The sequence below is a fragment of the Sinocyclocheilus grahami genome, unplaced genomic scaffold (assembly GCF_001515645.1).
Source record: "Sinocyclocheilus grahami isolate Dianchi unplaced genomic scaffold, SAMN03320097.WGS_v1.1 scaffold876.1, whole genome shotgun sequence".
Classification (NCBI taxonomy): domain Eukaryota; kingdom Metazoa; phylum Chordata; class Actinopteri; order Cypriniformes; family Cyprinidae; genus Sinocyclocheilus; species Sinocyclocheilus grahami.
In genome coordinates, this window is record NW_015506055.1 from 185,054 (window position 1) to 204,089 (window position 19,036).

Genomic DNA, 19,036 nt, shown 5'->3' on the forward strand with positions numbered 1-19,036 from the left:
AGTTAATAATGTCATTAGTTTTACCATCAGTTCAAGCCCGAAAGGGCAACAGAGTCGCGTGACAGACACAGTGATGATGCAGTACACAAGCCGTGGTTAAGACAGCTGACGTGCTATGATTTCTGACAGACAGTTCACTCTCCTGTGACGTGACCCTGTTCCCCTCACACGCACACACACAACGCGTTACTCTGCGCTGCGCAAAACTCTGCATTTGAACAGTCAATAGCAAATACTTAAACTAATAACAAAACATACTTACAGTCGCTGATTCAGAAGCGCCAGATTGTCATAGCAAAGTCGTAATTGAATTGATTTAGTTTAGTTTTAGTTTTAGTTTAGTTTGTCGTCCATAAAATGTGTTGCACAAATTCGAACATCTGTGTTGTGCTGTTCTGTTGTAAATAAATCTTAACCAATGATTCCTAATTGCATCTACTTCCGGAAGGCCAAATAAAGTGCTTTTTCTTTCACACTGAAACACAGCGTCTCCCTGACATGGCTGCTTCAACACGACTGCTGTTCCTGAAACCACGCCTTCTTTCGTTGCGTGCACATTTGGGTGGCATTATGCTAATATTTCCACATAGTGAGGTAGATATGTTCTAACACGTAATTATTAATTACGTGTTAGAACGAGCCGTTTTAGGGGGGGCGTGGCTGACTCTTAAATTTTATAAAGAATATCTCTTTGGATTTGAGACTTTAGTCTTTGCAACTTTACAGATCTTCTTTATGCACCAAGAGCTTGTAACACTCTAAAGAGAAAGGAAAACTTGAAATCGCATCATATGACCCCTTTAAGTTGAATTTTTTGAAAGCTGCAATAGACGCGAGATGTGAATGCAAGTCAAACATGTCCGTCTTGCACGTTCACGAAGAAAAACATTGGAAGTAGTGCAGTAGAATGGAAAAAAATGCATTATTTGTGAACGGACTCTTAGGCCCAATCCCAATTCTACCCCTTAGCCCTTCCCCTTTCCCCTACCCCTCCGTTTCGCGCATTCATGTGAAGGGGTAGGGGGGTCTCAATTCTCTTTTGGTTGGAGGGATAGAGGTAAGGGGAAGGGCCAGACAGCCCTTCAAACGAAGATTTTTCGGGACCACACTTCAAACGAAGGGGTATGAATTATCTCAGCGTAAACCAGCTTCAGGGGCAACATGGCTGCCCGAGCGAACAAAAAGACACATAAATGTAAGCATTTTTGGCATTAATAAAGATTATAACAAAAAGTAATCATTAGTTTTATGTTACATTCAATCATGAGTTCATATTTATGGTCAATGTTACTCATAGACATGTTTGCAAAAAATCGCTAATATTTGCTAACTAACGTCATATCGTTATAGACTGCACGATAGTGCCACAACATATTTTCATGTCTGATCAGGGCGATAACCACCGTAGACATTGAGGGGGGGCTAGTCTCCCCAATAATTAGAAATCGCTAAACCCTTTTCTCAAATATTGCCAATTCGAGAGAGAGATGAAAGATGCGAGTATACGCGCGTCTGTGTGTTTCTCTTTTTAGAGAGTTTACTTCAAAAACAGCGATTTTATCCTCTTGTTCCTGGAAAATATAATGTAGCGATTCAGTATTTAAACAGTTATTAATAAAAGTCGCAGGGCAGCGTTGACAAGTTTCTTTTCTCCTGGATGTGTGAGCTGCGCGATCTCCGATATGTGTGTGTGTGAGTGTGTAAGCAGCGCATTAATATAGAACTGTAATTAAAGGCTCTAATGCACACCAGCATAGGTGTGTGTATTGTAGGAGCTAGACGACGTATGATGACGTGTGACGGCATAGTAGTGGTGTCCCAATTCTTAGGGGAATATTTTCACCCCTACCCCTTGACACTCTGTTTCAAGGGACAAGGGGAAGGGGTAGGCAGAGGGGTATAAAATAGAATTGGGATTGGGCCTTAGATTTGCTAATTTAGGCAATGAATCATCTGACAGGTACAGTCACTTAGATCAGAGGTTTTACTTTTCTTGACTATCTAAGTTTAGTTTTACTAGAAAAAACACTAAGGATGTTCTGGTGGCCCAGAGGTGAACGTGTAGAGCTTCTATCGAGTGAGCAGACAAATAAATCAAAATAGAGCATAATGGAATGAGAAAGAATGTGGGGTTCTTGAGTTTTAAAAATTCAAAAGTACTATCAATCTAGACAAAACAAGCCAGACTATCATTACCAGCATCCTCTTGAAGTCAAAGTGGTCAGATTACCTGTGACCTTCCAGAATTTCTCCCATATGATTCATGACACTTTTTTCTTCCTTCTAGTGACTTTTCAACATTACTGATGATAAACTCACATTTAATGGGTCTCAGATCGTACATTCACATCACAGAATATTCTTTCCCATTTTTCTAATTGACTGGTCTTGATGTTCTTCTTGAGCAGATATCCTCTTTATTCAGCCTGTTTCTCATATTCTCTCAGGCATAGTTTCTAAATGTTCTCTTTTCTCCTGCTCTTTCAGTCCATCACATTGACTCTGCCTCTTTCTCGGTCTGTGCACTAGATTACTCTTTAAAGTAGGTCCTGGGGAGTACCCACAACTCCCGTCTCAAGCTTTCTCTCACCGTCTCTCTCCGAAGGTTGTAAATCAGTGGCAGTGAGTAATAAGGCCTTGGTCAGCTGAATGCAGTCGGCAGTGGCGTGGCAGCGCACTCTTTGGCCTGAGGGAGACGGAGCGAAGGGCACGGCAGAAAATAGTTTGAGTGATGCCTCTGCCGGATGAGTAATGAACAGTTCAAGCAGGTCAACTCATTACACGAACGGCCGTTTAATTATTAATTACGTGCAGCAATCTATAGCGGAAAGGACACGTTGGGTATGTTTAATGTGTGTTTATGCTTCCCTCTCCTTCATCTCTGTGTGGCGTTCTGTTATTAGCATGTGTCAGTGAGTAGCTCAAGCAGAGAAGAGAAGACAAGGGAGAGGCTCCCCCCACACACACAATTAACACAATTACTTATTAATTACTCACATAGCAGTGGAAAGCGCATTTAAATGTCGGAGTTAGCATGGCCTACGGGCTTTAACTGAATGCTGAGGAGACTGATGCAAATTTGGGGATTGTTTGAGTGTCGAGTGTGGTAAAAGATTACCTCTCGTAACTCTTCCGATTTGCTAATTTAAGGAACAAATCTGCTGAGGTTTGCTAAGGTACAGCCATTCAGATCCAACAGTTTTAACACAGATGTTGTCATCTTACTTTTTAATTAGAAAAAAACAAAAACAATATGGATGGCCCTGTGGCCCTGGGAAGAATGTGTACAGCTGCTTAGTGAGCAGACAACAGTGAATTTAAAATAGCTATACAGTACACTACATAACACAGCAAAATGGGAAAGATTGTGAGATTCTTAAGATGGTAAAACTGAATTTTCAGCAGCCATTATTCCAGTCTACTGTACATGATCCTTCAGAAATGACTCTAATATGCTGATATGCTGCTCAAGAATCATTTGCAATACTTATAACTGTTCTGAAAATAATTTTCAATGTTGATAATAATAAGAAAAAGAAAAGTTTGACTTGACCAGCAGATGAAATGACTTCTGAAGAATCATGTCACAGTGAAGACTTGAGTGATGGTGAAAAATCAGCTTTGCCATCACAGGAATAAATTACATTTTAAAATATATCAACATAGAAAACAGTAATTTTACACTGTAATAATACTAATTCATAATATTACTGTTTTTACTGTATTTTATCAACAACAACAAAATTTGCCTTGGTGGGCATATATGTACATACATACCTACACACACTGCAAACAACTGCCTCAGGGCCAGTAAAGAGTACAAATCTGAGGAATCACAAGGCTGACTGGGTGAAATACTGCATAAAACTCTATATACACACCAGATTTATACCAGAAAGGTGTGTACATCAGAGAAGTGATATATAACACAAGAGTTGTATCTATTTCAAGGAATATCTGTGTTTAACTGACCCTGACCCAACTCCTCAGAGAGATAAGGGTGAGAAAATATGTCAGGGTTTAGCTGGGTGTATTTTAGCGCCTAACGGATGTCAAGGTTAATGCAACAACTCTGTGGTCCACAACCCTCAGTTGTCCAGAGCCCTGTCATGCTACATTAAACCAGCAAACTGTGTGCGCGCAAGAGAGAGACAGAATGAGAAAGAAATGCAGAGAATAAAAAAAACATATGAAGCTATTTAAAAACTTTGAGCTTTACATTTGTTTGTATGAAATGTTATTTATTTCTTAAACTGTGATTGTTTTACTGCTAGTCTGAAACAACTACAATTTGCTGCCCAACCTTCTTCAATGTATTTTCAAGTTTAGCTGAATTTCCAAATCCAGAGTTAAGCCAAATGTTCCGTTCAAGGCCTTGACATCAGCACGGCCGAGCTCTCGACAGCTCCAGCTCTTCAGAGCTCAAACCCTGAGCAGAGCTGATAATGCACCTCGCTTCATTAGGAAACAAAATATCAGCTTTCCACCCCATTAGGGACGGTTTCGTACATGGGACACAGACTCACCTCATCAACAATGCACTGCAATAACTGAAGAGGCTGTGACAGAGGGGGGTAGAAGAAAAAGAGATTAGACCCCATACAACGTCCTTACAGTGCAAGGGAAATAAAATCATTAATGCAATAAAACAGGTAGCAATACAGCTTAATCAAATGCACTCTGACTCGGGAAAAGCCATTTGATCTGTAATGTTTCCTTATTTCTAATGGCACCTAATCTGAATACAGGCTGTTAAGACAGAGCGTATTATTGTCTGGTATTAACTTCAGAGGGAGGCAACCATGCGAGGTGAGGAGAAAACTGCAAGGGGTTGTGAGAGGAGCCGCCTACATCTCTGAAAATACATGAAAAACACTTACCATTAAGGAACCCTGGTTCTTTTGAATCTGCAAGGAGAAAAAAAAGGGATTTAGGTGAGAATGAGTAAACAAGAGCAAAAACATGCAATTAGCATGTTACAGACATAATCATTGCACCAAGACATGTTTATGATCACTGGGGGAAGATCAGGAAAACCCTGATGGCAAGATATGGGCATGATGTGGTAACATCGTTTACATAATGAAAACACAGCCGCTAATAGTCTGATCCTCAATTAGGATAAGCTTCACCAAGCATTTTTTCCATTAATTTCATATCTCCTGCATTTTATTCACCTCCAGGTTTATACAGTATGTTTGACTCTAAAAGTATACTCATGATATACTTCTCAAAAAGTATCACAGTCTGGAGATTAAAAACAAAATAGTGGGTTATTGTTTTGACAGGATTTCAGGATTCATTTATTTTCATAACCATATGATAACAATAAAATACATATGGTTTCTACATAGCATTTCTGTTCGAAAGGAGAGTCCCAGTTAAAGGTAATAAAAAACATTTCAGTCTTTTTCTGCCTTGCAATTCCCACTTGCTGGATCTAAGTAATCATCTGAGACAGAGGGTTTATCTTAGTGTGCTTTCACACCTGTAGATCGATTGCTTTGTTCCGAAACAGGGATTCAAATTATTACAATGTTGCTTTTTATTCTTGGTGCGGTTCGCTTTCACACGGCAAAGTTTCTAAATGGACCAAATTTGTTAATACAAGTCACGCGCGAGTAAACTGTTGTCTTATTGGTCAAAGTTCCATGGTTTATTTTCCGGGATTCCACTTAGCTGTCACGGCTGTCATCCGTCAGGATGGAACGGCAACAGCTTCTTTTTTTTTGTAGCGCTCCTTATATTAATTTATCACTTTGAGCAGGAGTCCAGGATTCATCGGGAAAACATTTTTAAAATGCACCTACTAGGAAGAAGAGCAATAAGACGGCATTATAAAATGAAAAAGTGCGCTTTTTTATTTTGAATGGCAAATATGTGCTCACCCACAGACAGGTGGTCATTCACAGGTTCATTTTGAAGTAGTAGCAAAACAACAAAGCTAATGCTTTTCACGGAACTTACGTAATTACCCATTATACATTGTGATATAGCCTGGTTCTTTGGTCCGTTAGATCGGATTGCTTTCTCACTACAACCGAACCGCTCCAGAGTTCGTTTTCAATCGAGCCGAGACCACCTCATTCAGGCGATCTCGGACCGATTGTTTTGTCGCGGATCCAGGCACGATTGCCGTGTTCACATATGCCCAAACGAACCGAGCTAAGGGGGGAAACGCACCAGGTTCCCGAAACAACGGGCCAGGTGTGAAAGCACCCTTAGATGGAGATAGACTGAGAACTTTTTCACATACTTTGTTTGAACTGAAATATTATTTTAAGGGCAACACTGCTTACACAATCTGGCTTAACCTCCTGCCTGGACCTTATAGTTTCAACTAACAGCTAATGGTGTGAGACCACTCTGATGACATATTACGCTAGTCATTGATTCTCTCTTCTCAATTAAACATGGCCCAGCTCTCTTTAAATACCTGGAGACGCTGGACCTATAATGTAGGAACTAAATAACTTACAGCACTGGCTAAAACTGCAAAGCACAGCAATCACAGGACAATTAAAGGCATAAATATTTGTTGTATGTGCCTTTTTCCAATTAAACCATTGGAGTTAGATGAAATACTTCAATGTGATCTCCACTGAACAATCAAGACCACTTTAAACACATCACCTCGGCTCCTTTTTGAAAATGTTAAAGTGCTACCATTTAAGCAAGGTCCTAAATGGAAACTATGCTGTTCTTGTACACTGTAAAAAAAATATATATATAGGTAACACTTTAGTATAGGGACCAATCCTCACTATTAACTAGTTGCTTATTAGCATGTATATTATTACCATATTGTCTGTTTATTAGCACTTATAAAGCACATATTCAGCATGACCATATTCTACATCCCTAATCCTACCCAGTACCTAAACTTACCAACTACCTTACTAGCTATTAATAAGCAGCAAATTAGGAGTTTATTGAGGCAAAAGTCATAGTTAATTGTTTGTTAATAGCCAGAATTGGACCTTAAAATAAAGTGTGACCAAAATATCTATTTTTATTCCTTTTACAGTTTCGAAGATTTTTTAAAACAAAGATTATTTGAGAAGGTTTTTACAAAAAAATACTATTTTAGTCTTTCTGCTTCAAAATCTCACGTTTCTTTGTAATTATTTGTGAAATGTACAATTTTTGAAAGAAAACTGAGTAATTGACCCTTCGCAGAGAGTTCGACTGACAGGCAATCTGACCAATCATAACGCCAAATCTGCCATTTTTGCCCAACAAACAAACCAGGCGCGGTGGACTTGAACTTGAAAATGGTGTATATTGATATATTTCCGCAGTTAAAAAAAAGATACCTTCTGATGTTAATTCATGTTTATTTCATGTTATAATTAGTAAAGAGGATGAGATAATCGGTTCATGTGCCACTTGAACTGAGGCGCTACAGCAATCTGTCACAACACATTAAAAAGCCACAAAACGGTATTTCTTGTTTGAATTTCTTAAAAAATTTCTTACAAAATTTGAAAGCTGAGACTTTGCTTCATACCTAAAGTAGCCTGCTCTGTCTTGTCTGTTGGCGCGTTGTCAATTTTCTCATTGGTCCCCAATGTATTTTTCATTTTGTATTTTGAGAACATAATCTGTGGCGTGAGAGTGCCATGGCTTGTTGGACCTAGCAACAGTAATGAAGGGGTGCGGGTCTTTGCGAAGGGTCAATTCCTACATTAGTTTTTTTTTTTAGTTTCTCTGTTTGTAACACTCCAATTGTCTGTGCTGTTTCAGGAGCCGTTTACACAACAAGGTTTTCAGCCAAAAACGGGAAACTTTTTATGCGTTTTGACTGTTCTTTTACATGACAATGACATTTTGGGGACTGAAAAGTACAAGTTTTTGAAAAAGGCACCGTTATCGTTTCCGTGTAAACACCAAATATGGGAATCTTTGAAAACGGTGACGTCATGCGCGTGCGTAGTACGTGTTAGGTATGTAGACATGCACAGTACGTGTCGATTTTAAAAGGCAAGTGCGAACAAACATACGTAACAATGGCGGAGTATATGGTACTGTTGTTGCTGCTCAAGAGCTAACGCTTCTTCAGCAAAGTGTGGATTTACTTCACCAATATTACAACCAACAGCGGAGACGCATCATATACATCATATAATCATCACTTCCGTACAGGTACTGTTTACTAACAAGGTGACAGCGCCAACTATTGGTCTGGCATACGTAATACAGTGTTTTTGCCCGTTTTCGTGGATGTGTAAACGCGAATCGTTTTGAAAACGTTGTCGTGTATACGTGAAACTTTTTAAAAATGCAAAGGAAAAACTTTTCAGTTTTTGACTACATCGTTGTCATGTAAACGTAGCCTCAGACCAATGTATGCGAGCAGAGCACTGTCAAAGAAGAATGACTTTACTGGGAAAAAAGGAGCCAATGTTTTCTTTCACTCTATCAGTACTCAGAGTGGGGTTTCACCAGTAAGTGAGTGAGAAGAACTGAAAAACCTAGAGTGGAGCTGGAGTGAAATGAATTCACAACGCTTTGGCAAAATTTTCTCTGAACTGCAAGTTACTCCATTTTAACTTCTTGTTTACATAACTGTTGTACAAAAGTAATATATGTTATACTACATATTGTCAAGGCTGTGATTACTTGCGGCCTCAATAACAACAACACGCTTGCTAGGGTGATATTGCTTAAATATAGCATTAAAGCTCTGGGAGAGCAAAATCATACAGTATATTAAGACGAATACAAGGCTTAAAATGAGCTGAAACCAAAACAGCCGCAAAACAGAAAAGACAACAATAAATCAATCAGGAGGAAAAGCGCTGGAGGCTGTATACACACGCCAGCCAGTCTGCAGTCTTCAAAGATTTTCCGAGCGAGCCATCGGGAGACGCCATTAACTCCTGACAAAGAATGCAAATTAATCCCAACATGGGGTGAGACGAAATTAAAGAGCCTTTTATAATCAATGACAAGATAACACATAGAAAACACACATACACACACACCCATGCACTCACACACACAAAACAGCAGCAGATTTGCGGCTCTGAGACTGAGTGCGAGTGGAGCGGGGGAAGGGCATCAGAAGTCGATGCAGAAATACAGAAGGCATCTCTCGAGATCTCAGAGCACAATGGACAATGACTCTTTAAGCATGTGCGTGTGTGTGTGTGTGTGTGAGAGAGAGAGAAAACGGACAGATGCCTGGGCTGATGTGAGTGACAGGCCAGGCCCGAGGTAGTGTGTGTGCTGGCTGGGTGGCGTGTGCATGCGTGTGTGTGCGATGCCTGCAGGTGAAGAGTCTGCAGCACCATATGGAGCTGTGAAAATTAACATCAAGAGCAAAAACGCTCTAGCAGTGGGAGGTTTTGAGAGAGAGAGAAAACAGACAGATGCCCGAGCTGATGTGAGTGACAGGCCAGGCCTGAGGTAGCGTGTGTGCTGGCTGGGTGGCGTGTGCACGCGTGTGTGTGTGTGATGCCTGCAGGTGAAGAGTCTGCAGCACCATATGGAGCTGTGAAAATTAACATCAAGAGCAAAAACGCTCTAGCAGTGGGAGGTTTAGCTCTCCCTCTCTTTCTTACTGACTAACCCCCTCCCTCTTTCTCCTTCATGCCTTTCTCTCGCTCTCTCTATTTCCATTCCATACGAATTCACAAATGCAGGAACAGGGAAAGGGAGAATAAGGAAGATTAAAGGAGGAAGTAATAAATTAATGGGGTGTGTATACATGAAATGCTTCAGTATAATGCCTCTGGCTCTACGGGCCAAGAACAAAAGTTTTGCCATTCATTGGTTTCAATTCCTATCGCTTTATCTGATAATGATATACTGCATGATGAGAAGAACCTGATTGGATTTCACACATTCCCATGTCATTGTCAAAGAGGATTTTTGTTTTTGTTTTGAAGGTTTAGATACAGACCAACATAAAAAGGACACATTTAGTTCTGCAGTCCTGTGAGGAAGAGAAATGCTGTACAATATTTAACATCAACAGATGAAATCACGGTTTCAGACAGTGTGTATGAGGGAGTGTTTGTGTGTACATGTGAATACATTAGTTTATGTAATATTACTCTGTGGATTAACATGATAATGGCCCTGTTAATAGATAATGCTGGAGAGCAGAGGAAAACAATTTCAAATGAGACAAGCCTCCAGGCCACGGGATAATGCACACACACAAATGCACTCGTACACAGAAACCACCCTGGCCTCTAGCCTTCTCATGTTCTAACGTCTAATGTTCATCATTTCACACAGTTTGTTCATCCTATATTTTGTCTATCTCTTCTATGTTAGAAAAATCTACACTAAAAATGGATCAGGATTTAGGATTAACCCTAGCACTCCTCATAATATCCTTTCAATTTCACGCATTGCATACCAATTTTTTAACTATCGCCGTGGTGCACAATAGCTTTGCATCAAGTGATGTGTGAGATAAAGTACAAACACACACCAGTGCCAGGCCCAGCCTCCGTGACCGTTCGATGCTCAAGGCTTTGGCTCTAGATGCAGCCTCAAAATGTTCCTTTCTGATTTCCTCTGCATGCCCTGAGTGGCTGCTTTGTTTTAATATGCTAATTAACCCAACAGGCATGCTGGGAGTAATTTATTGAGCATTAGTCAACATTTCCCTCATTAAACTCACTGCACTCTTACATGCAGAACTTTAAAAAGCAGAGAGTCTGATTAGAGAAAACTAGGGCACTGAATCAGATTTGGTTATACAGTATATTTGTAGAATATATACACAGGGCTGAAAATTGTCACAAAAAATAAAGTATTAAAATAACGCTTTACAATATAACCATATTAATGTATTAACATTAGTTACTGCATAAGGCATTATGAACAAACAATGAATAATACTTCCATATCATTTATAAACCTTGCTTACATACACTACTGTCCAAAAGTTTGGGGTCTGCAAGAATTTTCATGTTTTTGAAGTCTCTCATGCTTAAAAAGGAAAATCAGAAAATACACTAAAAACATCTAACTATAAATTTCAATTTAAAATAGGCTAACTGTTTTCTATTTGTATTTACTTGAAAATGTAGTGTATACCTGTGACACACTAAATGTGTGTGGCATATCTTAATTTTCAGCAGATATTATTCCAGTCATATGCTGATTTAGTGCTCAAGAATAACTTCTTATTGAAAACAGTTGTGCTGCTTAAGTTTTGTGGAATGTGTGATTACTTTTTTTTTTTCAGGATTATTTGATGAATAGAAAGTTTAAAATGACGGCATTTATTTGAAATAGAAATGAAATATTTGATTAACTTTATAAATGTCTTATCTGTAACTTTTGATCAATTTACATTAACATTAACCTAGATTAATACATTTTGTAAAAGTATTACTCATGATATCGCATTCATTACTGTAATAATGTCAATCAATGTCAACGTCAATAAATTAAACAATTTTGTAAAGTGTTGACATGTATAAATTGATTTAGAAAAGAGAGTTTCCAAAGAACTAGAGAGGAATCAGAAACTCAGTCTGCTGTTTATAAGCGGTTCATCGATGTAACATATTCCTTAGGATGGCGTTCAAAAATAATGTATGTAATTTTGAAAGTAAGGCCATACTTGTCCCAAAAAAACAACAAAATTTTTGGCACAGTCTAATTAAACATGTACAAAGTATATTAAACACACTATACATCTACACCATGTCATACAACATGTGCCATAAAATAACATGCTTTGTGCATTGGGTACCATGTGGTTCATAAACTGGGAATCCTCCAAATGAATCCGGATTATAATCTATGTTTGTCATTCTTAAAATGGGATCATCTTGATAAATCCCTGAATGAAATCTGATTACAGGGTGGTTGGGACTGAGGAATGGAGCAGGTCTGCAGGACTGTACGTAATGTAATGTAATCTGAGTAAACATGGGTTGGATGAGCAGTTGTGGGATGAACAGCCAGTTAATTACTGCCCATACATTAAGATCAAGAGGAAGTGGGTGTCTGCCGTGTCTCAAGGGCGTAGAACTGTTGAATATTCAAGAGCTGAAAGTTAAACTGCTATCTTATTTAATTTGATGTAGTAGACTCACCTGTGGATATGGAAAAGAGCCCAGCGCCAACTGCCAATGAAATAACAGAGGGAAAGTTAAGTTATAATGAAGCACAGAGGAATAATCACATGCACACTCACTCACACACACACACCTGCATAAGCACATGAGCTTTTACTAATACAGCTATGATGGACGATGTCTCAATCAGGACAATCAAAGCTGCTTAACATGAACATACTAAAATCAATTTCTTAATAATACATTACACTCATGTTTTTGGCCATTTAATTGCATATGAACTGCAATTAAATGAGAATGTATATACAGTTAATAAATGTACATTAAATGCAGGTTGTTGAACTTTAAAAGGGCACTTGAGATACGTAGCTTTCCAAAAAAGCACAGTACAATACGAGTGCACATTCAATACAATTAAGTGCACTTCTTTTTCACAAGAGTTAAGGAGCAGTTATATTCGTAATCCTGCCTACGTCCCAGCATCACAGCAGGTGTATGTGCTTCAGCAGGTGTTATTCTGTGAAGTCTACAGCACATGCTGAAATAAAGAACAGATGTGGAAAAAGCAGCAAACCCAGAAGCAAAAGTCAAACTAAAAATAAGACTATTTTCAAACCTTACTTTAATTACATTCCAGTTACATTTAGAAAATTAATCCAAATCAAACCTCAGTGCATTCATTTATTAAATCTAACATACCCATCTCAGTTCAGGAGGTGAGTTCAGTTCATTAGATAAGAAATCTGCCAACAGAACATAGAGGTAATTCACCCGAACTGCTTAGACATTCCAGCAGCCGAGCCGAATCGATCCCGTCCCTAACAACATGGTAAGGTCAACACTAAATCATAATCAAATCAATATACTGTTCATCAACTCATGATAATGTCAATCCATATGACCCTTGATATTTCCCTCCCTAAACATCTCACTGATAATATCTAACAGTATTGATAAATACAATCAAGGGATTGAGTGGAGGGATACAATAACAATTCATCACAGCCAATGAGAAGCGCTGACAATTACAAAATGGGAATCAATAAAGCCAATGAGAACTACCAGCACGGCATTTTTAGTACACGAGTCAAACCACCATATTAAAATCTAATCCACTCATACGTACAGTTCTTGCTGCTGTTGTTTTTCTGCTTAGAAAAACATCCACTTCAAAAAAAAATCACTATACTCATACACCTCTCTTCTCTTTTTCAGGCACAAACACATACACACACACCTCTGGAACAGAGAACACAGCACTCTAACTACTGGACGTTCTGCTGGTGAGTGATTGAAAGCGTTTTGCCACAATGACTCCAAATCTTTCACTCTTACATACACACACACACTCATTTTCTTTAATGTTTCACTACACACACATTTTGTCCTTAATATTATTTCTTCACCATTTATTAATCCAATTTTTATATATATAGAAACCACATGCATGCACACAAAATCTAATTTCTTACTTTATGCTCACATGGGAATTTGAAGGGAGAGGGTCCAAAACAATAGCAGAGCAGAGTCTGTGTGTGTGTGTGTAGCACTCAGTGGGAGATCTTGAGTGTGATCCATGCATAGCTGTAGGCCAACATCTGTTTGGACAGGCTGCCTGCAGGGACTATCAACTGCACTCAGCAGAAACACTGACACCAGTCCACCCGAACTACGAACGCTGGGCTGTGTGTATACGTGGGTGTTTAAAACAAATTATTATATGGCTTTTTTTACCTCCATGAAAGAGATTCCTACGCTCCACACGTCTGAGTGAATACCATACTGTTCCCCTGATATCCGCTCTGGCTATAGAGGCAAAGACACAAAGACACATTACAAAGAATCATTACAATGCAGTGAACAATTATGCATTGTACTTCGAGTAGGACTGTGGCACTAAAGGCCACACTAACATTCATTCCTGATTCCTGTGTGAACTATTTAACAAGCTCTGTTGTCTAAATGTGTGTGTGCATGAGTGTAAATCGTACTTTAGAAAGCATATGATTGTATTGTGTTCATTACAGGCACATACTTGACTGACAGCCTTTACAATCAAATGTGTATAACCTATGCATTCTCTATTCATGTAAAATAACAATAAAGCATCTGAACAGAAAAAACATTACAGGTATGAATGCAGCTTACCGCCATGTATGCATTGGTTCCAACGTATGTTTTAGCAATGGAGTTCACCAACTGTGGAAGAAAGCAGGAGAAACATTTTTAAAAATGAATAATTATATGTAAATGATACATTAGTGTGGCCTTCACAGATCTATTTTGAGCTATTGCGGTCAGTCATGACAATTTAGGATTCTACCATGCATTTAAATGTGGATGTAACTCTCAAAACTTGGCATTGCGTGCAGCATGAAAAATAGGACTTTAATTCTCACTTTAATGGATCATACAGATATCAAGCAAAGAGTGCTCCCTTTATAATCACTGAAGCTGTCAAACACTTCAGTTCAGAGCAAGCTCACTCCCGAAAAAAAAAGAAGATATTTTCAATGGTAATGGTTTGGTTGCCAAGATTCTTCTAAAGATTCCTTTTGTTGTTGTTGTTTTACAGACAACAACAACAAAAGTTTGGAACAACGTCAGGGTGAGTAAATGATAAAAGACCTATTTTTGGGGTGAACTATCCCTTTAAGCAGCAAATTTAATTTTTAAATGAAGTGTTATTGATTTCTTTAAATCCCAAGCATGAACAACGGTAATAATAATCATTTAAAAGGATAAGTAGACAGATAAATACATTAAAAAATTGTAACTTCACAAAAATATTGGTTTGTCAATATTAATTAAAATGTTACAGTAAATGTTACATACAGAAATTAACATAGTGCATTAATAAATTCTATTAAAAAAATGCATTAACTAAACCTAACTAATCAAACCTGTTAGTTTTGAAGTGCTATCTTCAAAACCAACTAACAAATAGATTCCTCTTGCCTATCCTAATAACTGACGTAGATCTTAGCAGTGACAGTATTGGATATCTAGTAGCATCACACCTCAAGCTCAAAGGTGAAACATTACCCCGTCTGTATGTGCACAGCCAAGAATAATATAGAGAAGCCATCCCATTCAGTCCTCTGATAGAAGCAGCACAGTTATCTCGGTTTAAACAGTGAAATTCAGTACAGATGTGACAGCAGGTGACCTGAGCTCTCTTCCATAAGCTAAAGGACACAGTAAGAGGAACTGATTTAAATCTACTGAAAAGAGTGTGTTATTGTGGAGTGTTATTGAAATGCCAGCCTGGTTTAATTTTAGTCTATACTCTCACAGGGGAGAGACAGTGAGATCCGGACACAATGGCACATGTCAGCAATGACAGGACAAACATAATGAGAGCGTTCCCCCGTGGCCTGACGTACATCTGTGTGCGCGTGTGTGTAAGTGAATAAGAGAGACATAGGTTTACTATACAGTGTCATGGTCTGGACGGGCACAGAGGAGAACACACACACGCACCTCATCCAGGGGTCAGCTTCAGCTTGAATCTCTTCGGGGAACATGGGTATGAATATTAATTAAAAGAGGGCCGTTTGGAGTGATTGGGTCCCATTGTTGGACTCCTGCGTGTATTAGAGGTGGAGAGACTGATGCTGACTTTCTCAGTATGAGCTATTGTCTCCAGCCACACGCACGCACACACCATCACTCATACACACTGAATATCTGGTCAATGTGGTAATTATAAAGAGCTGGAAGTGAGAGGAGAAGAGCAATCTAGGGGGTATCTGGGGGTTAGGGAGCAAAGGCAAAAAGTCCCTGGAGGAATAAGATAGAGAAGAGAACAGAGACATTGAAACTGATGGGACAATGGCTGATCTGAGCTGACTGTGCTCACAACATACATACACATGAGAAGCACTTGTGTGAGTATATGCATTCATGCAGACAAACAAACATGCACACAAATAGTTACAGGATCCAAATTAAAATGTACCTGTGTGCTGACTCCAAAGTCACACAGTTTGACCTGGCCCCGTGTGTTAACCAGCATGTTGGAGGGTTTCACATCTGCACAGAGATACAATGCATTTACACAGAGATTCAAAATTATATACAGTATGTCAGCATTTAATATTATAGATGTCACTAGATTACTGAACTTCTGCAGTGTAATATGGAGGAGAGTTCAACATTTATTATTTATTGCATATTTTAATAGGCAAATTTAACAAATAACCTGTGCATTAAGTACAAATGAACAGTCCTTTCATTAATAGTTACAATTTTACAAGTTACAAAACAGTAGTTTTCTCACCTCTGTGTAAAATCTTTAGGCTCCAGAGGTACGTTAATCCTTTTACCACCTATAGACACACACAAACAGCCACACTCATTGAAAACAAACTCAGAAGAGACTCAAAAGGGTATGAGAGCTATGTCTGTAGATGATATTGCTGTAAATTATCTGAACAGTGGCATATCTTTGATTATTGTGAGAAAGTGTGAGGGAGAGGGTAATACCGGTCAGAACCGAGAGCAATGACAATTCAGCACTAATAAAATGTTACAAAGACAAAGCACACATACACACAACATCGGCATGTAACAGATTCTTGGACATGCCGAAAACTCTAAAATCCTAGCTTTCAAAATTCCCTGATACACTTATTCGATAACAGTTTCATGACTTGAAGAGGACTTACTGCAACAGCAATTCTGCCCAAGACATGCTCTGGGATTCTCCAGTAGACATCCAGAGAGCCACCTACATTAAAAACAAATAAATACATTTAAATTTCACATATTGTGAGTGATGCTTTCTTTTGTGACTGTTGCCTCCCAGATGCCTCACAAACGTTAAAACAGATGAGACTTACCATCCATAAACTCAGTGCATATCGATATTCTGTTCTCCACAAAGAAAGCACTGTAGAACTTTATGATGTATGGAGAATCACACTGTAAACAACACAATCAAATATATCAAAACTATGGTAAAACCTTTATATGCCCAGAACACATTTAGCACTGAATCATTAATGTACACTACCACTGGAAAGTTTGGGCTCTGTATAAATGCTTTTGAAAAAAGCTCACCGAGATTGTGCTGCTTAATATTTTTGTGGAAACTGTAAAAGTTTTTAGGATTCTTTGATATGAACACGGCTTGATGAAACAGATATTTATACAGTGTATTGAGTTTATTGAGAAATTTTGCATGATTCACTGAATGGTTCTCAATGAATTGTTTCATTAAGACTTTGGCTGGTAGTTATTTGTAGAAAGTCGTGTAATGCTAATGCAGCAGTATTTTATTCAAAATGAGAAATTGGCTGATTATTTTATGCGATTGGCTCATTGTTGCAATGGGTGATTTGTAATAAATTAAAGTCTATCCTGCAGCTGTTGTCAGAGCAGGTTACAGGAACAGGTGGACTGAACTACATAGGCATTGATCCCTGAATAATTCATTAAACTTCCTTACTTATCACAGTCATACACCTCATCTGAAAGCTGAAACCACACACAGCTCTAAACGAATTTGGTTTTTACCTGGAAAGTGGCTCCAAACTTTACGAAGAACAAAACATTGAGAGTATTCAGGTGTTACTTTTAACAGACACTCTCAAGGCTAACAAAGTGACACTTGAGTGCAAAATGCTCTAAGTTTAGTTATTGAGCGGGAGGTAAGAAACTGATATGACTAAAGCATTGTAAGTCACTGGTCATACTAGGTGAGCACATTTTCAAAATTAGGTGTGGAAAAGAGGACTGAAATACACATATAGTACTATCCGATAGATATAGATTAAGTAATCAAGCAAACTTAAAAAGTTCAGACCTTATAAAGGATCTCAAGCTCTGACATGATCTGCTTCTGCAGCTCCACGGTGATGTCGAGAGGAATAACCTGCAGTAGAAGCATAAAGCCAGCATTTCAAAAATCACATTGACCTTTCTGAACTATCAAATGAGCAATTGAGATCTAAAATGAAATCCATTTACACCCAAACAGAACTCTTAAGCACAGTTTGTTATATCAAACTCACATATGCAATGCTAGACACTTCGCCTTCTCTTTTCCCCAACAATTTTACATCAGGTAAATACAACTTGCAAACATAAGCAGTCATTCAAGTATACTTTTCTGTGCAGGTGAGGTCAACCCTGAGTCAGTCACCTGCGAAACCTCAGACATTCTGAGCTGTGGAGCGTTATCAGCTCCGTTCCTGTTTCAGTGTGAGCTCTCCCAGACAGGCCTCCTGTTACAGGTCGAATTAATGGCAAAGCCACAATTATTTAATTATGATCCTTGCTCATTCTGAGCAGTGGGTCTGGTTACTGCAGTAGGTGCTGAAGAGGGGTTGGGTTACAATAACCCACGACACGGTCCATTCCACCAGGTAATATACTAACAACAGACAGCTGCCAAACGAGCCTGGAACACAGGTGCACGGCATGTGTGTTTGTGTAAATGAGAAAAGAAACGACAGAACAAGAAAAAGACTGATTTGATTATGAATCTCTGTATGTATGTGCATATACGCCTGCAGTAAACAAATTGGTAGTGGTTTGTGTTTGAGACAGTGCATGTGATTTATGGGAAATAGATGGCTGATCTGGTCACAGCTCCAGACACCTCGTAACTCCGGCAAGCCTTTAATTAATGTCGCTCTAAGTGACGCGACGGCTAACTTCCCTCATTTAGGACGAAGACATTCGATCCCATCTCACCTCAGTGTCCTCTGCAGGTACACTTTACACTTCTGAAGATTCTGAGCCATACAAGATGCACAGATGCTCAGTGATAGGTTTGCTTATTGTTAACACAAAAAAATATATACTGAAAATTAAATCTTAAAGTGTTCAAGTAATTGTGAAGAAACACTGAAAAGTGATATCAATACTTTTATCTGTTGGAGGTGGTACGGCATGATGGGTACAGCTCAGGGCTGACTATCAGAAGGTTGCTAGTTTCACTTCACGCATGTAGCGAGTCATAAGCATCACCATTGTGC

At 38.8% G+C, this 19,036-nt stretch overlaps 1 protein-coding gene across 1 annotated transcript in view; it reads right to left on the reverse strand.

Annotated features, from left to right (window-relative positions):
* The window catches only part of map2k5 (mitogen-activated protein kinase kinase 5), a 50,975-nt gene that overhangs the window by 20,827 nt on the left and 11,112 nt on the right, over positions 1–19,036 (reverse strand). The window contains 10 exon segments of the mRNA XM_016248365.1: positions 4,527–4,559; positions 4,881–4,907; positions 12,069–12,098; positions 13,785–13,856; positions 14,199–14,249; positions 16,012–16,085; positions 16,333–16,381; positions 16,721–16,782; positions 16,895–16,976; positions 17,860–17,928. Coding sequence (XP_016103851.1) covers positions 4,527–4,559; positions 4,881–4,907; positions 12,069–12,098; positions 13,785–13,856; positions 14,199–14,249; positions 16,012–16,085; positions 16,333–16,381; positions 16,721–16,782; positions 16,895–16,976; positions 17,860–17,928 — 549 coding nt within the window.